Source organism: Rattus norvegicus, chromosome 17, assembly GCF_036323735.1.
Source record: "Rattus norvegicus strain BN/NHsdMcwi chromosome 17, GRCr8, whole genome shotgun sequence".
NCBI classification, from domain to species: domain Eukaryota; kingdom Metazoa; phylum Chordata; class Mammalia; order Rodentia; family Muridae; genus Rattus; species Rattus norvegicus.
The window spans coordinates 55983382-56009501 of NC_086035.1; the positions used below are offsets into that span (position 1 = coordinate 55983382).

The following is a 26120-nucleotide window of genomic DNA, read 5'->3' on the forward strand; positions in this document are numbered from 1 at the left end:
GAAAGAGCTATGATCTTGAATATGAGATATGGAAAACCTCCAATCACTCATCTTTTCTATTCTTGCAAAAATGAGGCAAGAAGGACTCCATGGGGGGAGACTCCCTTCATAAACACTGGGGAAACTATGGGAAAATCTTCAACAGATACAGGGTGAATAAGACCAGCCGCCCTATTGAAATATCAATAAATAAAAACAGACCAGAAACAATTATAAAGCAGTCCCTTCTGGGATCAGATGTGCTGGGAAATAAAACTTACTATACAAGAATACCTTAAAATGGGTGTATGATCTCTCATAGTGGTCTTTGCTACATCCTAATTTCAGTAAATGCAAAACAAGAAAAGATGGAGATTTAGGCAAGGTTTTCAGTGCTGCCCAAACCATTACATGGCTAATAGTCCCTCTAATTTCAGTTTATTCTTTCTTTCTTTCTTTTTTTTAGAGATTTATTTATTTATTATACAGTACACTGTAGCTGTTTTCAGACACACCAGAAGAGGGCATCAGATCTCATTACAGATTGTTGTGAGCCACCATGTGGTTGCTGGGATTTGAACTCAGGACCTCTGGAAGAGCAGTCAGTGCTCTTAACCGCTGAGCCATCCCTCCAGCCCTTATTCTTTCAATAATAGATCTTTGTAGTGTCTTTTGTGGTTGTTCACCTCCACTTGAGAAGAACAATATACTTCTATGTGCAGAATTTTAAGACTTTTAAGGTCCAATTTTGGCTGGGTGTGGTCACTCACAACTTTAATCCTATCACAGGTAGAGGCAGAGAGATTGCCAATAGTTTGATGCCAAATTGATTTAATATCTGAAACTTGAAGTGACTGACATTTTGCTATAATCTGGTACACTTTGTTCCCACCAACTTATTTTGAATGTGTTCTTGTATAAAACTATAAAAATTCAAATAGTCTCTTCCACAGTAACAGTGATTCAGGGTAAACTCCGTAAATGTTTCTGGGTCAAGAACACTTGAGTTTGGTTCAGAATAATCTCTCTCTCTCTCTCTCTCTCTCTCTCTCTCTCTCTCTCTCTCTTTTTCGGAGCTGGGGACAGAACCCAGGGCCTTGCGCTCTACCACTGAGCTAAATTCCCAACCCCAACCTCTCTGTTTTTTAACATGTTTTGTATCAACAATTCCTTGAAAAGCATGAAGTTGAATTAAATGTGGACATACTGGCATGGCAGTCCAAGCCTGTGATTTTAGCACTTGGTGGATGGAGGCAAGATATTCAGTAGTTCAAGACCAATCTTGACTTTGGCAAGTTTTGAGGCAAGCCTAGATTACACAAGACTTTGTCTCAAAACAATCAGCAGCACCACCTTCATGAAATGTTGTCCTTGAAAAAAATATCTCTTATCCGAAGTTCTATATTTCTATTAGAGAATTGCCACATGACCCTAGTAGCTTAGATCCTCCAGGTAAGAAAGAGCTGATAGGATTTCAAACAGGAAAGGTTCTGGAAGCTTATTCTATTTTTCATTAACCAATGACAGCAGATTCACTACAGGGTTCCCTCTCACTGCTAGGCAATAAAGTAGATTTGTCATGAATTATGTCTCCCAGTCAAGTTGTGCAGTTCCTCTTTGGTTGAATTACAGCCCTCTTTTATTGTTTTCATGGTGATGTGTGTTAAAACTGACTTGGATCTGGCAAAGCCAGAACTCTTCCACTGAAGTTTATGCCCAGCCTCAGGTATACTGAACCTGTGAGAGGTCACATTGCTACATGTTTATGTAATACCATCCTAAATTTGTTTTCAATAAAAAGTTACTGGCTTTTAACATCTAAAATCAAATCAAAACACCACCAAAAAAACTCGATTCATAGGAAGTTCTTGTTATAGTGGTGACTTCAATTTAAAACACTGCGTTTACTCTGGTTCTCCCTTATGCCTTAGCTGATTAACTTTTTCTTTCCAGTTCTGGAGGGATTAACACTACACTTTTCTCTGTAACTCTGAACTTCCTATGGTGATAGACTACTCGAAAGCATGAAACACTTTTGTTTTTGAGATAGGGTCTTTCTTTGCCATCAAGGCTGAAGCCCCTCCCATCCGGTCTCAATCTTGCCTCAATCTTCCTAGTACTGACTGTTAACAGGAGTGAACCACCACGCCCAGCTATGAACTTCCACTTCTCATCTTGGCTGCCCTAGATCAACTACCGTACTCAGATTCGGTTGGTCCCGTTGTCCTTCAGGGTTATAGTTCCGGTGCTTACCATAACAACACTTCGAGACAATGGTGTTAGGGTTTGGGTGGGCTAAACTAGTTTCTCGTCACTTCCTCTACGGAGGCGGGATTTCCGGTCTACGGATACTTCCGCCTAGAGCCGAACGCTCAGGGTGCGTGAGGGCCTCTGGGTGCTGACAGACCGGCTGAAAGAAGGTGAGCTTCGTAAGATCGTGGAGCTGAGGTGGCGAGCTGCCCAATGAGGCTGGGTTACCTCAGTATTCCTTCTCCGAGACTTCTCTCGGATCGGCTGGGAGATGTTGTGGGCAGACCCTGCGGAAGACTAGTGCGCCTGCGCCAAGCGCCTCTCTCTCTCTCTCTCTCTCTCTCTCTCTCTCTCTCTCTCTCTCTCTCTCTCTCTCTCTCGATCTCTCTCTCTCTCTCTCTCGATCTCTCTCGTTCTCCCTCCCTACCTCCCTACCTCCCCCCCCCCCGAGTCTGGGCGTGGATCTCAGGTGATGCTGCCAGAGTGGACAGCGGTCGTGGAGTGCGGTGGGAGGGCAGAGGAGAGTATTCAGTTTTTGTGGGTTTTTTTTTTTTTTCTTTTTTGAGAGAGGGTCTCATTCTGTAACCCAAGGCCATTTTGGAAATATCTGAGGCTGGCCTCTAACTAGCGTCAGCCCTTAGCTTTGCTTTAGCCTACCAATGCACCAGTCAGCCTGCCCGGCAGTACTTTAATTTAATTTTTAAAACAAGGATTCATTGCCAGATGCAGAGCTCATATTTCAGCCCTGGATGACTTTGAACCTGTGACAATCCTCCAGCCTCAACCTCCGGAGCGCTGAGATTACATTCGTGAGTCACCACACCCTCAGAATAACATTTTTTACAAAGAGTTTACTGCTATTTGGGGATTGTTCTGTGAGTTGTAGTTGAATCCAATATTAGGGTGTGATTTAGCCATCCCCAAAGAAAGAGGCTTATTGAGACAACAGGATTTATAAATGCTAATGACAAGACTGCTCTCTTGCCTGATGTGAAAGTTAGCCAGATCCACTATCCATTGCTGTTGTCTTTTTATGTCCTTACTTATTAATTTTTCTTTTTTTAAGATTAATTTTTATTTTATATGTATGGGTATTATGTATATAATGTATGTATGTGCACCATATGTATGCAGTGCACCAGAAATCCAGGGAATTGGATCGCCTGAGACTGGAGTTACAAATAGTCCAGGGTTGCCATGTGAATTGAACCTGGGTTTCTGGATGAGCAGCTAGTTCTCTTAGCCAGTGAGCCATCTCTCCAGCGCAAGTTTTAATTTTTGTATGTGCTCATGTTATGGGTGCTATTGTAAATTCAGCTTACTACCAGGAACTTTGGTTTGTTTTTGTTTGGTTTTTGAGACATCTTTATGTAGTCCTGGCTGTTTTGAAGCTCAGTGCATAGACCAAGATGGCCTGAGATTCACAGAGAACTTCCCACCTCTGCCTCTAGAGTTCTGGGATTAAAGATATGGGCTACCACACCCCAGTGCAGACAATTTTATAAATTATAATTTTTATTAGGATCTATAAAAATATTCAGAAGGTTAAGTTACTGATACAAATCTGCCCTGATGTAGAGAACAGAACCTTCTTCCACAGTGGCCTTGAAATCACAGGAGTCAGTCATGCCAGACCATTTCCTCCTTGTTTATGCTGCAGGAGTTCTGAATCGGTATCCCTACCCTCATCCCTCTCATTTATAAATCAGATTGATTTTCAGAGCATCATTGAGAAAGAATGTGGTATTCTGTGTTGTTCCATGAAGAGGACTTTTATTTGTTCATAATTGGGTCAATGCAAAGGAATTAGATTCTCTAGAAGTTGGCTTCTTTTGATATTGATGTTCCCATTACTCCCCTAAAGAGAATTATTAGTTTTCTCCTCTTCTTCCTCCTCCTCCTCTGATTCCTTCTCCTCTTCCTCCTCTTATTCTTTTTCTTTTTTCTTTTCTTTCTTTCTTTTTTGTTCCAGGGCCTCCCTTATACTAGGTTAGTGCTTTACCACTAAACTACACCCCCAGTCCTGGTAGGGTATTATCTGTGCTGACCTTTAATATTTGATTCTTCTACCTCAGCCCCAGAGTAGCTGAGATTATAGACCTGTGGGTCTGGAAAGAATTTGCCTGTGACTTAATGGTTTATTATATTTATCAATTGTCTACTGAGACATTTGTTCAGGCCAAATCTTTGGAGTCATTATGACTCAGCATTTTTATTTGTTCATATCAGCTAATTCTCTGATAGTCAAAATATGTCCAGATCTTTAAGCCCTTTCTCAACATTCACCTGTTTAAAAAATGGCAGCATCTCTCATAAGATTACTGTTCCCTAGTTACTAGTCAGTTTTTTCTTCTTGTCAGTTAGCATCACAGAATCTACAGGGATCTTTCTAAGATTCCTTTGATGTTTCACTCCGCAGGCAAGTCTTTCAAGTCACCCCCAGAGTCCTAAATGACCTGGCCCTGCATCATCCTTGATCTGTCCCTTGCTAATTATCCCTTTTTTATTGCTCCATTTTCTGCCCTCAAACACATTTTAACTTCTAAGATAATCAGCATTGCTGTGTGTGTGTGTGTGTGTGTGTGTGTGTGTGTGTGTGGTTTTTTGTTTGTTTGTTTGTTTGTTTGTTTGCCTGAATGGTCTTCTGTATGTTCATGTAGTTTGATCTCTTACTTCTCTCTGCATTTTGGAATTCTACCTTTTTTTTTTTGGAGCTGGGGACTGAACCCAGGGCCTTGCGCTTGCTAGGCAAGCGCTCTACCACTGAGCTAAATCCCCAACCCCTGCTAAATCCCCAACCCCTGAAATTCTACCTTTTTTGGCCAACTTTCTTCCATCTTTAACAGAGCCACTGTGCTTCTTGTCCTTGTGTTTATCCCTTTCATGTGATGTACCCGGTTATCTGGTTTATTGTTTTTCTCACCACAAGAATAGATGCTTCCAGAAGGCAAATATTTTCCTACTCTGCCCTTAGTACCTAGAAAAGTGTCTGGCTTTTAGTAATAGCTTTAATTGTGAACTGAAGGTATTTAGGCTTTTCTACCATCATCTACATGTTTACAGTGTCTGCCAGTGACCTACAACTTCTACCTAAGACTTTATACTTTATTTGTGTGAGTATATGCATGTTTACGCACACAGGATGGGGCATATTTGTGATGCAGATGCACGAGTACATGTGTGTATGTGGAGGCATGAAGCTGATGTTGGGTATGTTCCTTGAGCTCTTAGATTTTATTTATTGAGGCAGTACAGTATTTCTTGCTGAACCTGGAGCTCACAAATTCCTGTTAATGCTAGCTGGCTTGCTATAAGGATCTGTTCTCTGCCTCCCAAGATACTGGGATTATGAGTGGCAGCCACACAAACCTAGCACTTAGATGGGCTCTGGGAATCCAAAATCTTGTGTTCAAGAGTGCATGGCAAGTACTTTGTCTGCTGTATCAACTCTTCAGCCAATCACTTAGTACTTGCCTTTTTGGGGATGTTGGATTTTTTTTTTTAATTCTTTTTCTCATTTCACTTTTCTCCAGCCACTTGTTTAAAGGATACACTATTTTATTTTTCTTATAACAATTAACTTATAATTTTACTGTATATTCTTTATTCAAATCTATTTAGAATTTTTATCCTGTGAGCAATATTTCTTTTAACCTTTAAGTTGCTGATTTCAGCAAGCTTTCTGGATCATCTCAGCAATTAGATTTTTTTTTAATATAAGATGTGAATGTCTTTTTTTTTTCTTTCTTTTTTTTTTTTTTTTTCGGAGCTGGGGACCGAACCCAGGGTCTTGCGTTTGCTAGGCAAGCGCTCTACCACTGAGCTAAATCCCCAACCCCAAGATGTGAATGTCTTAACAATAAAGTTATTGGTTAGAACTGTTTTCTGCTGTTTTTCTTTGAAATTTGTTGAAGTCAACTTATTATACTTTTTTAGTAGAATATATATTTAAATTTAGCACTTCAAGGATCAGATGACATTTCCCTATCTTAGTATTTTACTGAAAATACATATCGGAGGTATAATTAAAAACATGATAGACATATTGAATATGTGAAATGAGTATTATTTAGAAAGTAAATAGGGACTGCAAGAAAATGAAAGCCTCATGATTTGACATTTATTTATTTATTTATTTATTTATTTATATATGATTTGTTATAGCCCAAGCCAACCTCAAACTCATGTAATTAAAGTAGACCTTGAATTCCTGATCCTTCTGACTCCACTTCTGAGCTCTGAGATTACCAGAGGATACCACCACACTTGATTTTTGTAGGGCTAAGGATCAAAACCCAGGGCTCCAAACATGTGACATGAGCAGTTCCATTTTCTTTTTTATTTATATATGTGGGAGTGGGAGGTATGACAAGGAGTATGTGTGAAGATCTGAGGACAACTTGCAGGAGTAGGGTATCCCTTTCTACAATGTGAGTCCTAGGGATTAAACTCGGGGTAGGTGTTAAGAGCCCTTATTTGCTGAGACATTTCACTGGCCCTGAAATTACTGCCTCCCACCCCCTTGTTTTTCCAGACAGGGTTTCTCTGGCTATCCTAGAACTAGCTCTGTAGACCAGGCTGGCCCCTGTAGAGGTCTGCCTGCTTTTGCTTCTCAAGTGCTAGGATTAATGTGCCAAGACTGCTGGCTGAGATTACTTTTTAAATTGAAAAATATATGTTGCAGAAAATTTACTGTCTTTGTAATTTTTAAGTGTATAAAGTTAGTAGTAGTAAGTATATTTACACTGTAACCAGCACTTCTCTCCAACTCCAGAACTTTGTGTCTTATAGAACTGAAACTGTTATTCTAAATAGCTGCTTCTGGTTATCCTTTCCTGGAAAATCATGGTATCTACCATTATACTTTCTGTCAGGGAAAAATAACAAACAAAGAGAAATTTTTTAAGACAGGTTCTAAAAAAAAGGGGGGGAGGGGGCTGGAGAGATGGCTCAGTGGTTAAGAGCACTGACTGCTCTTCCAGAGGTCCTGAGTTCAATTTCCAGCAACCACATGGTGGCTCATAACCATCTATAATGGGAATCCAATTCCCTTTTCTGGTGTGTCCGTGGATGGCTATAGTGTACTCATATAAAAATAAATAAATGAATCTTAAAAAAAAAAAAAAAAAAAAGGACAGGTTCTTACTATGTAGCCATAGCTGGCCTGGAACTTGTAGTGTTCACCAGGCTGACCTCAAAGTAGCAGAGATCCACTCCCAAGTTCAGAGTTAGAAGCATTCACTACCACATCCAGCTGTCTTTGTGCATTTTACAGGCCTAGATACTGCACAGAAGAAGGATCATTTGGTGTCTGTCCTTAAGGTTGAATAATACTTTTTGGTGTATTCTTTATTTTAATCAGCACTTAGATATTTTTTCCCTCATCTTTGGGCTGTTAATGAATAATTCAGTTATAAACATATTGTAGAGATAGCTCTTGACTCCATGTTTTTAATTCTTTGCAAATTGTTTTAAGGAACTATGGTCACTTCACCAGGAACAACAGGAAACAACAGAGTATGATGGTATATAAAGTTTTCAGTGACTTGGGAAGCTGAAGCAAGAGAGTTGCGAGTTCAAGGCGAGCTTGGGCAACACAGTAAGATCTCATCTGAGAAGCAAACAACGGAGCTTAAGGATGTGGTTCAGTAGATGCAGAGTTCGCCTAGCATGTACAAAACCCTGGAATCCATCTCTGGTACCACATAAGTCTGCACAGGTCTGATTTCAGCACTGGCAAGGTGATAGCAGGAAGATCAGAAGTTCAAAGTCATCATCAGCTACAAAATGAGTTCAAGGCCAGCCTGAGCTGTCCTACTGACCCTATCTCAAATACACACATACACGCATGTGTGCACAAACACACACACTCAACAATAAAAACCTGCTAAAACAAAAGGAAAGGTGAGCAAGATGTAAGTGGATAGTTCAGAAAAAAGGAAATCTGATCAGATGCCCATCTTCTGTTATAACTGGATAAAATACATGGTTTACAGAGCTTACTCAGCCCTAGAGCACCTGCATACCTCAGGTCCTGGATTTGATCCCCACCATAAACATCAAAACAAAATGCATACACTGGTAAAAGTTGAGGATGTTCTTTGTAGGCAAAATTGTTAGGATACAAGGGCTCGTATCTCATATTCTCCTGATAGTACAATATATTGGAACAACCATTATAAAAGTGCATCTGATATTAGCTATCAAAAAATTGAGTGCATATTTCCTTTGGTCAGCAATCCTAAACTAATAACAAAAATGTGAGTTTCTGGCAAGATAACTCCTTGCTCTCCAGTTTGTGGACGTCTAGGAATGGAGTTCTACTGACATCTTACTCAGGGACAAGAACTTTGCTTCAGGGCACAATCTTATTATGAGCAGGACTCTGCCTTGGCCAGTGTACCTATGTTTCCTAAAACATAGCTAACCTAGTCTGATTCCTACTCGCAGCTCAGTCTCCTCAGCTTGTCCAAGCTGCTCTCACTTCGGAACCCCATGTGTTGGGCCTGTGATGATTTCTTTTGCTTTTCATTGCTGAAAATTCCATTATCGCCCAGGTGTTTATCTTAGAGGTTGCAATACCTTAGAGTACCACTGACCTACCCAAGGCAGAGCCCAGCAAACTGACCGAGTTCAAGGAACCAAACTGAAGCCATGTTGAATAAAACTTCCATTTTGGATAGGGGTCAAATAAAGTTTAAATTCCCAAGACTTTCCCGGGTAACTGATACCCTGTTTGGCAGAAAGAGACATGTACACGGGTAACTGACTTCCTATTTGGCAAGTTGCGACATTAATGCTAACATTAATGCCCCGCTACAGTTGGATAACCTAACCAACAGGATATCCCTAAATCCTGATTGGTGCGAAAATGTCACTGTAACTTGGCACAGATATTTATGGATTTCGGGTTTAAACATTCTGTGATATTCTGGGTCGGGGTCACAGTTCAGCTCTGGAGTCTGTGGTCCTGATCAACCAATAACAGCCTGAGTACAATATGTTTTGTCATCCCCTTAAATCCTTACGAAGATGAACATTTTTTTTTTTTATTTTTTTGGGTTCTTTTTTTTGGAGCTGGGGACTGAACCCAGGGCCTTGCGCTTCCTAGATAAGCACTCTACCACTGAGCTAAATCCCCAGCCCCGAAGATGAACATTTTAAGGATGCAGTCAGCTCCCTAAACTGTACTGTTGCCCCTGACTGGGAGATCTTGCTTTGTGCCTGCTTGGGTTGTTTTGGGTTTTTGGGCTCTAACAAGGATCCTTATTTTCTGTTTGACCATTTTTAACTAATTATTCTCCCAAATGTTGATTCTAGTGTTTATCTTAATAAAATCCTCATCCTTCTGGTCCCTGCCCCTCTTTCACTCTATGAACTACCTGCACTGCTACTGGTATATCCAGACATGTACCTCAGGAGTGCAGATACCTCAGTGCTTATGTCCAAAAGACCAAACTTTGAAAGAAGTCATAACCAAGCCAAGCATGTGGCACTCGTTTGTAATTCCAGCATTTTGGAAGCTGGGGCAAGAGGATCAGGAATTCAAGGCTAGCTTATACAGGAGATCTTGCCTCCAGAATAAGCTGGGCATAGTGACAGATGTCATAGTCTCGATACCCCTCCCTAATTGCATGGTGAGATTGAGGCCAGTTTGGGCTGGGTTACATGTCTTTAAGAAAAAAGCAAAAACAGAGATATTAACCATAATATACCTAAATTTTTGAGTTATTCATTTTTTTGTTACTCTTTTCCTGAGCTAGGGCCTTGTGTATCTCAGGCTGGCTTCTGACTACTAGGATTAAGGCATGAGCCACTCTGCTTTGTGGATGCTAGGCAAGCACAAACCAACTCAGCTAGATCTCCAGGCCCATTGTTCTTTAGTATGTATACACGCACGGGGGGGGGGGTGTGCGTGCATGCATGCGTGTGTACGTTCATGTGTGTACCCATGAGGGCCAGAGGTCTACTCTTTCTTATTCTATCACTCTCCATCTTGCTTTTTGAGACAGGGATGACCACTAAACATGGAACACACCAGTTGGCAAAACTGGTTAGCTAGTAAAGCCACAAGAATCCTTTTGTCTCCCAACTCTGAAATTGTAGGTGTATACTGTCTGTCACATTTAGCTTTTTCTGGGGATCTAAACCCAGGTCCTCGTGTGTGCATAACAGGTGCCTTACATAGTAAGCCATTTTCTTGAGCCCCTGTAGGAAACTTTGGCTGTGTGTGGTGACTAAGATCTGTTATCCCAGCACTTGAGCAACGGAGGCAGGAGGATTTGCTATATATAGTTCAAGAGCTTGAGGCCAACCTAGACTATGATTTTTGCTAATTAAGTTCTTGTCACTTTTTCATGTTTTCCTCCCTAGGTCTCCTATTTTGAATTCCTGCTATCTTAGAATGAGTGACATCTTGCCATTAGATGTCATTGGTAGAAGAGTTGAAGTTAACGGAGAATACGCAACAGTGCGCTTTTGTGGTGCTGTTCCTCCTGTGGCAGGTAAGCTATGCAGATCTTTCCGTCACTTCCATGTAAATGTCTTAGTAGTGTGTTATCATACCAATTTTGATCTGGGTGTGGCAACACATGCCTTCAGTTCCAGCACTCTGAAGCAGAGGCAGGTGGATTTCTGAGTTCTTTTTTTTTTTTTTTTTTTTTTTTTTCCTTTTCTTTTTTTTCGGAGCTGGGGCCTTGCGCTTGCTAGGCAAGCGCTCTACCACTGAGCTAAATCCCCAACCCCCGGATTTCTGAGTTCTAAGCCAGCCTTTTTTACATGGCAAATTCTAAACCAGCTGGAACAGCAGTGAGACCCTGTCTCTAATAAAGAAATATATAAAATAAAAAATCAGTTTTGAGGAATGTGTCAACCAGCTTGCAGACACATAGTTTTATTTGGGGTCATTGCACTGTATATGTATATGAGATGTACAACTTTTTAAACTTTATGCCACTTGATTTTGTAGTATTTTTTTTTTTTTTTAAAGATTTATTTATTTATTATATATAAGTACACTGTAGCTGTCTTCAGATACACCAGAAGAGGGCATCAGATCTCTTTACAGATGGTTGTGAGCCACCATGTGGTTGCTGGGAATTGAACTCATGACCTCTGGAAGAGCAGTCGGGTGCTCTTAACCGCTGAGCCATCTCTCCAGCCCCGATTTTGTAGTATTTTTAATACTAAGTCAACATTGAAATATCTTCTGAACAAACGTCAAACAACCAACAGCCTTGAATTTTCATGATTCTCAACTCAAAAACCAAGTGACCTTTTGATATTACTTTGCCATTAATCCATACGCACATGCATTTAATACTGTGTTGATGTAAATAAAACTTTGTGTCTGTGATTCAAAAAAATCTTTACTTGAGCCCAGAATTGCTCATGTAAACCAACAGTCTTCATCATAATCTCTCTTGTATTAGCAAGTACTCATGTTGTAGTATCAGTGGCACTCTTGAGTGTGAAGCATCATGCTTTGTAACCAAAAGCATGTGAATGCTTCTCCTCACGTGTATGTGTATGTGTATATATGTGTGGGTGTATACTTACGTTATATAAATGTGAATAATGTAATTGCATTCTGGCCAAATAGAACCTTGTGCATTGCTCATATTTTGTAGATTTATAGGAAACAATACACATGTATATGTACATTGTATAAACTGTGGTGAATAGTAAATTAATGATTTCGTATGTCAAGGTGGCAGATTGTACCTATCTAATACTGCAGGCTCTTAAACCTCAACTAAAATGGATTTTCTTTCTTTTTATTTAAGTCCAGGCTTATCCTATACCTCTGAGGAGAATAGGACAAGAAAAAGTACAATTAAGTTTATTAATACTGGAAAGAACTAGGTTTAAGTGGCAACAAGCTAAGCAGAATTGAAAAGATTTCACTTGTAAAGACGTAGTGGAGAAAGCTAGGAACTAACCTAACTCTCTGGATCTCAAAAGATCTCAGAAATTGGTGAAATTTATCATTTCTAGCCAGATACAGTGATTTGTGGCTGTAGTGCAGGTTCTCAGAAGGCTACAGCAAGAGAATTGATAAGTTTTAAGACCTGTATAGACTACCAAGTAAGTGCTAGTCCAGTCTGGGCTAGATCCTGTCTAAAAAAATAAAATAAAAGGAAGGAAAGAAGAAGGGTTTCAGGAAATAGATTTAAAATAAGATTGTTGTTGTTGTTGCCTAGGAAGCGCAAGGCCCTGGGTTCGGTCCCCAGCTCCGAAAAAAAAAAAAAAGAACCAAAAATAAATAAATAAAATAAGATTGTTTCGTCTTCATGTAAGAAACACGGTAGGGAGGTCTTTAGTCACCAACCAGAATGGGCACGCATAGGCATTGAGTCTTCTAGCCCTTTGATCTCATTATTCTCCCCAGCTTCCATATCTAGGAAGTAGGTTCTTTGGTGAAGCTACTGATCTCCAAAGCAGCAAGAATGTGTCCAGGATAAAACTGGATCCCTGTGGGAAAATGGTGATAAGAGCATTTGAGTCCTTCTCGCTTTAGAGGCCTTCAAAGACAGGCAGGGTCTGCTCTTCCTTTCTGATGGCCTTCACCATTCTTCAGGCATCACCGTAGTGTGGCTCAGATATACACAGACCTATCTATTATCTTTCTTCATTTAATTACTCTGTTCCTGTAACATCGTCATCACCTCCGTCACCACCATCATCCATATCGAGAGAGAGTCTCAGAGAGCTCTGTCTGTTTCTGCTTCCTGTGATTAAATGAATGTGCCTGGCCTGTAACATTATTTTACTGGGTTTTCCTTTTTTAACCTTTTTATTAATATGTACTAATCATATAACATAACGAATGTATTGTGGTGTCTTCGAACATCTAAACAGTGTACTTTGGTCATATTAGCCCTACCTCACTAACCCTGTACAGAGCTCTGTGAGTGTGAGACCAGCCTGGCCAATATAGCATGTTCCAGGGCAGCCAAGGATACATAGTGAGACCCTCTCTCAATGACGATGTTGAGGAGGAGGAAGGTGATGTTGATGTTGTTGTTGTTACAGGAACATCCTCCTTTCCTCTTATGTTTGTCTTTTTTCTTCTCTTTTCTAGTTCTGGGTTTTCCTAACGGTTATCCATTTAGTATACTATGTAATTTATTTAGCCATTCTCTTTTTCTGCCCTTCTTTTTATTCTTAATGGGACAAGGTCTTCCTATATTGCTCAGTCTAGCCTTAAACTCATGAACTCAAGGGATCCTCGTATATCAGTCTTATAAGTGCTTGCGAGTATAAGTGTCTGTCACCGTGCCCCACCCCTCATTTTGAACATTTGATTGCTATTTTTTTTCCTTTATGGTAACAATGTAGTAAACTGCCTCATAAGCCTAAGTGAATCAACAAGTAATTGAGTATTTTCTATGTATTTGGAACTCGTCTGAGCAGATTCAGGGCGGTTTAGATGAACTTGGATCTGAAGCTCTCGGTGTGGCTTCTGAGCAGCATCACCATCTTGTGATTCCTGGTTAAATGCGGATTCTCGGCCTGCCCACATATCCACTGACTGACACTAGACTGGGCCCAGTAGTTGGTGTTTAGGAAGCTTTCAGGGCTTGGGTGTAACACTTGCCCCAGCATGCATAAGACCTGAGTTTATTTACCCTAAACTAGACAGATGTTACTGTGCCTGTGTGGAAGTCACCATGGAAGTCTTTAAACAGGTATAAGAGAAATATTCCCCCTAGTCTGACTGAGATTATTGTTGTTTTTAAAGGTTTTTTTGGAGGGGGGATTGATTTGGTTTTTATTTTTAATTTTTTTATATTTTGGTGTTTTGAGACAGGATTTCTAAGTCTAGCCTTGGCTGTCCTGGAACTTGCTCTTGTAGACCAGGCTGGCCTCCAACTCATAGAGATTTACCTGCCTCTGCCTCAGGAGTGCTGGAACTAAAGGTGTGCACCACCACCATCCAGCTAAAAAGATTTATTTCTTCTAATTGTGTATATGTATGTTTAAGTGTGGTGGATATGTGCATGTGAGGCCAGAAGGCGTCTGATGTTCTAGAGCTGGAGTTGCTGGCTTCCATAAGCTATTTGGTGTGGATGTTTGTCTGAACTCAGCACCTCTCAGTGAGTCATTGCACTAGCAGCATGATTGGGATTATTTGTGAGAAGATAGATTTAAAAAATAATGTTTGCATGTCAAGTACTTTCCTCTATGTCAATTAGTTCTGTTTATTAATAGTGAAACCAAGTGCTAAGCCTTAAAGCTTCCATAGAACAGAAATGGACTTACAGGTGATTGGTAGATACCATGTGGGCGTTGGAGATTAGTTCTGGGTCCTCTTAACAGTCACTCTTATTTAAAAAAAATCATTTATTCATTTTATGTGTATGGATGTTTTGTCTGCATGTACATTGGTATATTGCGTGTATGTTGGATATCTCAGAGGCTCTGGAATAGAATTACAGAGAACCTATGAGCCACCCACCATGTGGGTGATGGTAATTGAAACCATGTCTTCTCAATGCTCTTAACCCAATGCTTTTAACCCACCCTTCCCTTCCACTCTGTAGCCCTTGCTACTTGGAACTCCCTATATAGATCAAGCCTGCATTAAACTCACAGAAGTGGGCCTGCCTCTTTCTAGGATTAAAGTGCTGGGATGGAAGGCATGAACCACCATGTCTAGTTTTTTGAGGCAAATTCTTGCTATGTAGCTCAAGTTTGTCTTCTTGGTTGGTTGGTTGGTTTTTGAGGCAAGGATTTCTGTAGCCCACCAGTCTTTCTTCAAACTTGTTCAGTGACTGCGGATAGCCTTGAATGCCTCATCCTGCCTAGAGGTCTAGGCATGGAGAGCATGTACCCACACCCAGCTTAAGTTAGTGTATCCAAAACATTAAAAGAAGAGCAGGACAATCCTAATGTTTTGCAAATAGATACTTGTGGTCGTTGTTTATGGATCTTTACAATGGTCAGGGATGGTTTTGGAGGATTCATTCCTAGAAATAAAGATTTCAAGACGTGATAGGTGCTTTTTGTATGTATAACGAAAGTCTTCAGCCTGCGAAAAAGAAAACAGTAATAACAGAGCTTAACATTTTGTCTTCTCATTTTGTGGTGGTCATTTTAGATTATGTAGCATTGGCATTTCACCCTAAAACTCCATGCACATCTCTAAAGCAGGAATGATGATCTACCCTTAAATTTTGAGGCATAGTGTTAGATTGGTAAAGTTTGTTCTTTCTTTAACTACATCTTAAAATTTTTTCACTTCTCCACCTCTGTACATTTTGTGTGTGTGTGTGTGTGTGTGTGTCTGTGCGTGCATGCATACATACATACATACATACATACATACATACATACATACATACAAGCATGCATACATGCATGCATATGCCACACATGTAGCAATCAGAGGACAAACTGCAGGGGTTACTACTACTCCCTTTCCAGTTTGTGAGTCTTGAGTATCGAACTCAGGTCATCAGGCTTAGCCATAGGTGCCTTTACATGATGAACCTTCTTGCCACCCCAAGAGAGTTCTTTAAAATCAGTCATCCTTGTTAACTAAAAAAAAAAAAAAAAAAAAAAAACCTTTGGGTTAGTCCACTCTCTAAAATGGTCCTTCCAAATTGCTGATATTTTAATCTGCTCATTATACTATCAAAATTCTTTTTTTTTCTATTTTTCACCATCAGAATTTTTTTATTTATTTTATTTATATGAGTGTACTGTCACTGTGTTCACACACACCAGAAGAGGGCGTCAGATCCCATTACAGATGATTGTGAGCCACCATGTGGTTGCTGGGAATTGAACTCAGAACCTCTGGAAGAGTGGTCTGTTAACCCCTGAGCCATCTCCCCAGCCCACCATCAGAATTTTTAATTGATTTTTAGATATGGATTTCTTAGTATCCCAGATAAAGAATGTACTGGCTGGTTTTTTTTGTGTCAGTTTGACACAAGCTGAAGTATCACGAAGAAAGGAATTTCAGTTGAGGAAATGCCTCTATGAGACCCAGCTGTAAGGCATTTTCTCAGCTAGTGATCAAGGCGGGAGGACCCAGCCCATTGTGGATGGTTCCATCCCTGGGCTGGTAGTCCTGGATTCTATAAGAAAGCAAGCTGAGCAAGCCAGGGGAAGCAAGCCAGTAAGTAAGATCCCTCCATGGCCTCTGCATCAGCTCCTGCTTTCTGACTTGGCTTGAGTTCCAGCCCTGATTTCATTTGGTGATGAACAGCAATGTGGAAGTGTAAGCTGAATAAACCCTTTCCTCCCCAACTTGCTTCTTGGTCATGATGTTTGTGCAGAAGTAGAAACTATGACAAAAGGGGTTGGGGATTTAGCTCAGTGGTAGAGTGCTTGTCTAGCAAGCGCAAGGCCCTGGGTTTGGTCCCCAGCTCCGGGAAAAAAAAAAAAAAAAAGAAAGAAAGAAAAGAAAAGAAAAAGAAACTATGACTAAGGGGCTGGAGAGATGACTCAGCGGTTAAGAGCACTGACTGCTCTTCCAGAGGTCCTGAGTTCAATTCCCAGCAACCACATGGTGGCTCACAACCATCTGTAATGAAATCTGATGCCCTCTTCTGGTGTGTCTGAAGACAGCTACAGTGTACTCATATATAATAAATAAATAAATCTTTAAAAATAAATAAATAAAAAAAGAAACTATCACTAAGACAAAGAACATCTATATGGATTTTTTTTCTTCTTTCTTGAGGCAGGGTTTCTTTGTATAGGCCTGGCTATCTTGGAACTCATTTTGTAGTCTAGATTGACCTCAAACTCAGAGATCCATTTTCCTCTACCTCCTAAGTGCTGCTATTAAAGGCTGTGGTTTTGTTTTTGAGACAAGTTTGCACTGTGCAGCCAGGCTGATCTCAGATCCTTGGTGTCCTGCCTCAGACTTTTGAATGCTGAGATTACAAAGTGCACCATCACACCTGGCCACACTTTGAGAATGGTTGTTTTATTATTTAGGATATGCCAGTTTCCTGGTAGAAACAGATCCCTAGGCAGCCAGATAGAACCATCTAGGTTCTCTGCCTAACAGCTTAGAGAGAAACAAGCCAGGTTTGACCCCAGACACAGGTACTGTGAGCTGTAAGTGGTACTGAGTGCAATGTGCCCCTCTTCCTACTCAGGCTCCTCACAGACTTTTGTTGGCTCCTAATGAACCTAGAGAGTTCTAGTATCCAAAAAGAGAGTTGAGGCCTATGTGGGACCCCACACTTCTAATGTTTTGCTTCTCATCTTTTGTTGGTGGCTTTTGATCTTTATTTTTTACCCCTTTATTTCTTCCTGGAAATGCTTGTTTGTCTTTAGAAAAGTCTCAGCTCTGAAGCCTAGGCTGGTCTTAAAACTCACGGCCTCAGCCTCTCAAATGCTAGGTTTACAAGGCTTGACCTACCTTGCCTAGATATTGTAGATCTTGTTTTGGTTTGTTTCAAAATTGGGTTTCTCTGGGCAGCCTTGGCTATCCTGGAACTTACTCTATAGACCAGACCTGCCTCTCCCAAGTACTGGGATTAAAGGCGTGCACCACTACTGCCCAGCTTATTGTAGATCTATTAAACACACTCACAGGTTAGAAATTACAAAAACTCAAAGGCATTGGGGCATTTTAGACAGGAGACTGCCTATATGGTTTTGAAACCAGCATTTTTTTTTTTTTATTATAGCTTCAAAGAACCTGAATTTTATTAAGGCTAACCTTGAAATAGCAAGGTTGCAGCCGTTAGAGTATGAACTTTGTTTTGGCTGCGAGCTGTTGACTATATTTGGAGGCTCTGAGGAGGTATTCTCTCTGAGGGGAATATAGAGAGAATTGAGAATGAATCAGGTCAACAGTATTGCTTTGAAGAACTGGGTAGAACCTCTTAGTTGATCCTTTCATCATGTAATATAATTAGGTATCTTTTTTAAAAAAAATTTAGTTATCTAAGGACATAGTCTGTGCAAAGAAGCCGAGGAGCAGAAGCAGCATCAAAGGTACTTCTGGCAGTATCCATCCTTGGCCTTGGGTGAAGGAGGTACAAGAAGAGGTCCCTGGCACTTGAAGGTGTCCAGTGGTCCAGCTAGCCCTGTGAGGATACAGGCCCTGAGCTCTGTCATTACAAAGTGGACTTGAGGTAGCTCCTAGCCTATTAGTAAGGTCACCTGGTGATACCTTTGTCACATTCAAAATGGCCCACTTATCACACAACAACCCCCGCCCCTCAGCCTTGAGGATAGAACACAAGGTCATGTACACTGGGCAAGTGCTTTGCTACTGAGCAACACTCTGGTCCTTTATTTCCTTTAGCTTGGCTTTCATCCTCAGCAAGTTAACTCAGTTATACCAGGATCTCTTGTGTTGGTGTATGAAGTAGGACATACTCATCTATGGACTCATTTTATACATAGGCTTCTTTCGGAAACTAATTTATTTTGTCTGTGTATATGCATGTGGGTGGTACCTATGCTCATCATGGTTAGAGTTGTCCCTCTGCTTCCACTATGTAAATCCCAGGGTTTCATCGCACGGCTGTCAGGCTTAGTGCCAAGCATCTTGACCCACGGAACCACCTTCCCAGCCTTAGACATATCTGGCTTCTAGGCTTCACTTTTTTAGGGCAGCTTTAAATCCTCAGCAGAACTAAAGAAAAAAGATTGTCGAGGTCCTACATACCATCTGTATGTGCACAACATCTTTTGATTGCTACCTGAAGGGATTCTGAGTCGGCCCAAGTATGGCAAACAGCTCTGGAAGGACTTGCCTTTCTCCCCAATTCCCCTACCTTGCTACAGACTATTAGATTACGTTCTTAATGCTAGCCACTAAGGTCTTATCTCTTACTCTGCTATGTCCTCTTCCTGAGGCTGATTACCAAGGTCCAGCTATCAAAATATTAAGAAGCCTATCCAGCAATCAAAATTGTCCTGTTGGCTGCCCTAATTAATATGCCCAATCAAAATTGAACACCTCATCCTAACAGGGTTTCCCCCCTTACCTTTATAAATGGCCATTTGCCTATGGACCACGTTTGTCTTTTTATAAAGAGGCAATCCTTTGTCCTTCTGGAACAAGTATCCCTTCCCCCTCTTTCTTGTTCCTTTCTCCCTTCTCTCTTGCCCTCTATCTCCTGTCTTTGTCTCTTATTCCTTTTGTCTCTTTGTCCCTCTGAGGCAAATAAATCTTTGTGCTGAGGACTTAGTCTTAGGGTGTCGTGTGTCTGGTCCCTTCACTATCTCTCTCATGGCAGTGTGTGTGAATGTTAACAATCACTTGTCTATACATGGCGTCCCTCTCACACTTAGTTTACCTTGGGGTCTGTGCTTAGTGTTAGTTGTTGTTTGGGTTTGTCTGTACCTACACAATACAGATGTCTGGTGACCTGTGTCTCCCACTGTGTGAGTTAGTGTTACCGTTCCCCAAGTGCTCTGTGTTCCAGCTGTTTATCCCCTACACTCCTCCAGCTACTGGTCTTTCCCGTGCTTTTCCTTTTCCACTGCCTCTCATAATTAGAACCACACAATGTGTAGCCTGTCAGACCACCTTGTCTGCCTTTGCTATGTGCATTTAAGATTCCCCCATGTCTGGTAACTCAGGTTGTTTTGTTTTGTTTTGTTTTGTTTTGTTTTTTCTTTTTTTTTCGGAGCTGGGGACTGAACCCAGGGCCTTGCGCTTGCTAGGCAAGCGCTCTATCACTGAGCTAAATCCCCAACCCTCAGGTTGTTTTTTTAAAAGAGAGAATCTCGGGCTGGGGATTTAGCTCAGTGGTAGAGCGCTTACCTAGGAAGCGCAAGGCCCTGGGTTCGGTCCCCAGCTCCGGAAAAAAAAAAAAAGAGAGAATCTCATGTAGCTCAGGCTGGCCTCAAACTCCTAATCTGAATGCTGGGATTACAAGCACACACCACCATGCCCACTGTAATAAAGCTGTGCTAGGCATTGAACTCAGGGCTTCATGAATGATGGGCAACCAAGCACTCACCCAGCTAAAGTATATTCCTAGCTCCTCACCTGTCTTTTGTTTTCTAGTTTTATTATTTTAATAAAAGAAAGCATTAATTGGGCTTATAGTTTGATAGCATTAGAGTTCATGATGGCAGAGAAAAGTCCTGGTGTCAGGAATAGCTGAGAGTTCACATCTCGATCTGAGAACAGGAGGCAGAGAGAGGCACACAATGAATGCCATGTCTTTTGACCTCAGAGCCCACCTCTAGTGACACACCTTCTCATCCTTCTCCAACAATTTCACTAATAGGGACCAATTATTCAAACACATGAGTCTGTGGGGCCATTCTCATTCATACCCACCTTCTGCCTCCTGGCCCCCACAGACTTTTAGCCATATAATTATACAGAATTCAATTAGTTTTATTTTAAAAGTCACCTTGTTGTTTATGTCTCAATGCTGGTTAAAAATCTCATTCTGAGACTGAAGACAATCTCTTAATTGTAACACCCTATTAGATCTAAAAGCAAATAACATATTCCCAACATACAGAATGCATATTACCATTCCAAAATGGAGGAATGGAGACATAGTTAGGGAATACTGGATCAAAGCAAGACTGATACCCAGCAGAGAAAACTTTTAACTACTGTAGCTCCATGTGTGTTGTTTAATGGCTCCACCCCTCCAGCTTTGCTGCCTGTAACATACTTCATTCTCTTGTTCTGGTTCCATTCCCTATCTGCAGTCTCCCTGGGAGATATCCTATGGCTCTGGCATCTCCAACATCTTGGGGTCTCTAACACAGTGCAGGCTTTACTTTCTCGGCTTCACATGGTAGCCTCCCAGGGATTCCTTGCAGGGTCTTCCATGCCATAGACTTGGCCTTAGCAGCTCTACAATCTTTCTACTCCTGTATCATCCTCCAACAAAGAAACTAATGCTGCTTTTTAATTTAGCCTCAGGCATGTGAAGACCCGGGATTGGCTTAGGGCTCATTCTTAATGGCTCTTCCACTTTGTTCATCAAGGCAAGGCAGGGTCTCATTCAAACAGTGCATTCAGCTTGCTTTCCACTTTTAAGGCTGGAGTTATATTGAACAACTCATGCCTACTTCACTGCTTTAACCACTGGGTTATCCCTAGCCTGTTCAAAATATTTTTTAATTTATTTTGTGATTTCTTTTGTTGGCTTAGTTTAAAATAACATTGCTTAATATGTAAGTAAGAATTTTTTTTAAAGATTTTTTTAAAAGATTTTTATTTTGTGTTTGTTTTCCTGTATTATATGTATGTGTATCACACATGCACAGTGCCTACACAGGCCAGAAAAGGATGTCAGATCCCCTGGAACTGGCGTTCCAGACAGTTGTGAGCTGCCATGTGGGTTCTGAGAATTGAACCTGGGCATTCTACAAGAACAACTAGTGCTCTTAACCACAGGGCCGTCTCTCTAGCGTGATTGATTTTCTTGAGACAGTGTTTAGCTATGTAGCTTAGGCTGGCTTCTAACTCACAGAGATCCTTCTGCCTGCCTCCCAAGTGCTTAGGTGTGCCCCCATGCCTAGCTCCTTTCATTTCTTTCTGTATCGTTTCATAATTTTCATTCTTGTTGGCTAATTTGCCCAAAATTGTAGTTTTTCACATCATGCATGCACATCTTGGAATGTTACAGCCATTGCCCAGTAGAGATGAAGTAAAGAAAGAGTTGAGCTCTGAGCCAGCCAGAACTACATAAACCATGTCTCATAAAAGGCAGAGGAGGAGGAAGAGAGGGACGGAGGAGGAGGAGAGGAAAAAGACTAGATTTTCTGTACTTATGTATTAAAATACTTTTGTTAACATTTATCAGTGATCAAATATTTAGTTTTTTTCCCTACCAAAATCCCAACAATGTGTTTGTTTTTATTATTTGTGTGTGTGTGTGTGTGTGTGTGTGTGTGTGTACACTTTCCATGATATTTGTTGGAGTTGTTTCTCCTCCCATGAGGAACCCTAGGGGTTGAGCCTCGGGTACCACTAAGAGACCATGTCTCAAAAGAAACAAGGCAAGGGCTGTAGCTCAGCAGTTAAGAGTATTTCCTGTCCTCGTAGGGATCCGAGGTCAGTTCTAGCACCTACATCATGTCGCTTATAACATTCTATAACTCCAGTTCCAGGGGTCAGACATTTCTGTCCTTCTGGGGAACCTGCACCTACATACTCATCCCTCCTCAGTTGCTGGATGGCTTTCATTTTTAGACTTTATGCCCAAGGAACTGGCAGCTCTCCTGCCCATTCTGCTGTGGTCTTACCCAGGGGTCTGACCTGCCTGCCTCTTTGCAGGTTTCTATCTGAGACAGCCTTTTCCTTTGAAGGCTTTTTTCTCTTGAGTTTTTTGGACTGAAATTACTTGTATTTCATCTTCAATTTTTTCTTCCCTCAGACTTTTTGCTGTGGTGGTAATTACAGGTATTTACGGTAGAATTTGACATTTTAATCATGTTTTGATTATAGTTATGAGTTATGATCTGACATCATAAACTGACATCACAGCCAGTTTATAAAGAGGAGAGAGAGAGAGAGAGAGAGAGAGAGAGAGAGAGAGAGAGAGAGATCCCTGTATCCCCTGTGGAGTGAGCCATGTTTGGTCCTCTGCGTTTTTTTTTCTTCACTTGGTACCATGTCTTCAAGCTTATCCTTGCTTAGAGTATCCAGTAAAGTTTAGCTATTCATATTTCCTGGGTTTGGCAGCTTTTTAGCCCACACTGAGACATTCCATCCTCTGCTTGTGTGTGATAACAGCTTCTGTCACAAGTGCATTTGCTTGCAGGAGAATAGAGCATCCCTCTGTCATCTTTTGTCACTTGTTTTCTCTTTTTCTTTTGCTAGGACTCTGGTTAGGAGTTGAGTGGGACAATCCTGAGAGAGGAAAGCATGATGGGAGCCACGAAGGTACTATGTATTTTAAATGCAGGTAAAAATGTCTTATGGATTGACAAGGTTATAGTTAATTATGAACAGTGGGGCTGGAGATGAGGAAGCATTGTGACTGTGAATAGCCAAGGTAGCATATGGGATCGTTAGAAAAGGAACTTCAGGCTGCTGTGGTGGTACATGTCTGTAATCAGGTGGTAGAAGCAGGCAGATACAATCATGTACAAGTACATGCCCCCGACAAGAGGCCAGAGGAGTGTTGCCTTTTGCTTTCTGCTGAATTCTCTTGAGACAGTGTCTCTCACTGAACCTAGAACTACTATTTTGGTTAGACTGACTGGCAGGCAAATATGTGACACTCTTAGCTCTGCCACACACCCCAGTGCTGGGGTTATAGGTGTATGTCGCTGTTGATGGTGCTGGGAATACTAACTCGAGTCCTAATGTTTGCACAGCAGTACTCTTGCCCACTGAACCATTTCCCACTCCATTCCCCTTTTTGTTTTAGTCCTATTGTCCAGGCTGGCATCTAACTTGATGTATAGCTAAGGCTGGTTCCGAACTTGAGATCCTCCGGCCTCCACCTCTCAAGTTCTGGGGTGTTCAATATACACCACCATGTCCTGGCTAGCCCTTGGTTTCTTCTTTCTTTTTTGGATTGGATCTCACTTTCTAGATGGCCTGGAACTCATGTAGAACAAGCTAGCCTCGAACTTACGGAGATCTCTCTCTGTCTCCTGAGTGCTAGGGCTAACTGTCACTGTACCTGTCTTTGCTTTCATTTTCTGTGTCACAGGTTCTGAGCACTAGGTGCTGGTGGAATGAGGACATTGTCCTCCGAGGTTCATTCAGAATTTGCACTTCGCTGTAGCATATTGACATAAATCCACACTATTAGTGGTTTCTGTCTAAATCACTGTCAAAATCAGTGTATCTTCTGGAAATATGTTGTTGATGGGCATGCATTTGGCTAGCTTTTTTTTTTTTTTTTTTTTTTTTTTTTTTTCTTTTTCTTTTGATCATTTACTGGGCTGTTTGGTTTCCTGAAAAACCTGCCAGGAAGGGTTTCACCAAAGATTGAGATCTCGGATTTATAACATTGCACAGCCTCTGCTTTGCAGCTCCCTGACACAGCTCCACTGTCCATCTGCCTACAACCAAAAATAATAAGCTTCTTCTTTTGACTAAATCATTACCATTGCTGTAAGAAGTGTGAATTTAGGCTAAGTACGTATAATCTCGAAACTACAGAGGCAAAGGTGGAGGCAGAGGCAGGATGATTGCATGTTCAAGGCTTGGGGCTAAGTGACAGAACAGCCTTAGGGAAAAAAAGGCAGAAATGTATTTTTATCCTAAATGTTCGTGTGTGTGTGTGCCTGTGAGTTTTCGTGTGCGTGCGTGCGTGCGTGCGTGCGTGCGTGCGCGAGTGCGTGCGTGCGCGAGTGCGTGCGTGCGCGAGTGCGTGCCAAGGCTAGAGGTCATAATGTCTCCCTCTATTGCTCTCTACCTTATTTTTTGAGGCAAATTACTGAACTCAGAGCTCAACAACTGGCTAGACTAGCAGGTGTATAAGCCCCAGGAAAGCTCTCCTTTTTCTGCCTCCTTGTGTTGTGTCAACAGTGGCCATCTTTTATGTGGATACTCGTCCCATGCTACCCAGCAGGCGCATCCACTGAGGGACTCCACAGCCCCTATTTGAGATTTGCAGCGTTCTCTCCACTTTCATCTTAAATAGTGTTGTTTGTTGTTAGACAAGGCCACTATGTAGGCTTGTCTGGTGTAGAACTTGCTCTGTAGATTAGGAAGACCTTTAGCTTGAGCTCAGTGCTTCCTGAGTGCTGGGATAGAAGGCATGTGCCATCCCGCCTGGCAGAATGTACTGTCTTACATTCTAGCTTGGGTTTTAAACTTTATTTGTGAAATAATTTATTTTTATTTTGTGTGTATTGGAATTTTGCCTGCATATATGTCTGTGTGAGGGTGTTGGATCCCCTGGAGCTGGAGTTACAGACTTGTGAGCTGCCATGTGGGTGCTGGGAATTCAACCATCGTCTTCCGGAAGAGCAGCCAATACTCTTAACTGCTGAGCCATCTCTCCAGCTTGTAGTTTCTTTAAATTTAGATTGCAGTGTTTGGAAAATAAAATTTCTCTTTTCGTGTTTTTGTACTTTACTGTAAACATTAGCATTTCCGTTTGATTTTTCTTATTTTAATTAGTGTGTACATGATGTATATGTGTGTGCTTGTGTTCCTCTGCATGTGTGGAGGATGAAGAAACTTTATGGACTCAGGTCTTCTCTTCCACCTTTAAAGGGGTTCCTGGGATTCACCCGAGGTCACCAGGCTGTACAAGAAGTACTTTCCTGGCACACCGAGCATCTGGGCAGCCCAGCAGTTATTCATTCAGCCCTCTGCCTCTCTTCCCTCCTTCCCCCTCTCTTTCTTTCTAATCCTCGTTTCATCCCCTACCTCCAGCATTTCCTTAAAACTTGTCAGCATTTGTTTACGAAATGTTTTCTTCTTAGCTTTTTTGGTTTTGTGTTTTGTTTTGTTCGTTTTGTTTCTTTTCAATACAGTGTTTCTCAGTATATCCCTGGCTATCCTGGCACTTGCTCTGTAGATCAGGCTGGCCTTGAACTCACAGAGATACCCATGCCTCTATCGCCAAATGTAGGAAAAAATTATACTTCTTAATCATTAGAAAGGTAGAATGTTCCCTATGGATCTACTATTTTTGTTCTCTTTAACGTGAATTATCTATCCATGTCTTTTGTCTGTAGGAATTTCACATTGCTTGCATAAACTCAGAACCTTTGTGATCACTTGTAGATATTATAAACTTTCCTTAGTACATTTTTGTTTATATTGTACTTATTTTAGCATATAGAATTATTTAAAAGTCACTAAGATATCATGCTTTAAACATTTCTTTGCAGACATCCCTTCCTTTTTTGTGTTACTAGATACTAAACCTAGAGCTTTAACAGTAGTCTAAGTACTCTTAACACTGAGCTATAGTCACAGTAGCCCTCTGTATACTCTTTAAGAGTTTCACTAGCCTTGA

At 41.2% G+C, this 26120-nt stretch overlaps 1 protein-coding gene across 8 annotated transcripts in view; it reads left to right on the top strand.

Moving 5' to 3' along the window:
• Positions 1 to 245: 245 nt before the first annotated feature.
• The window catches only part of Tbce (tubulin folding cofactor E), a 47952-nt gene continuing 22077 nt past the window's right edge, over positions 246 to 26120 (top strand). For 4 of the 8 annotated variants that reach the window (XM_063276619.1, XM_063276620.1, XM_063276622.1 and 1 more), the window contains exons 1-4: positions 2322 to 2399; positions 7706 to 8133; positions 10603 to 10733; positions 23012 to 23096. In XM_063276619.1, the coding sequence (XP_063132689.1) occupies positions 8078 to 8133; positions 10603 to 10733; positions 23012 to 23096 (272 nt within the window). In that variant the 5' untranslated portion in view covers positions 2322 to 2399; positions 7706 to 8077. Of the gene's footprint in view, positions 2400 to 2553; positions 3039 to 7705; positions 8134 to 10602; positions 10734 to 23011; positions 23097 to 26120 lie in introns of those variants that run through there. The other 4 variants (XM_063276621.1, XM_006254015.5, NM_001012161.1 and 1 more) reach the window with 4 other exon arrangements.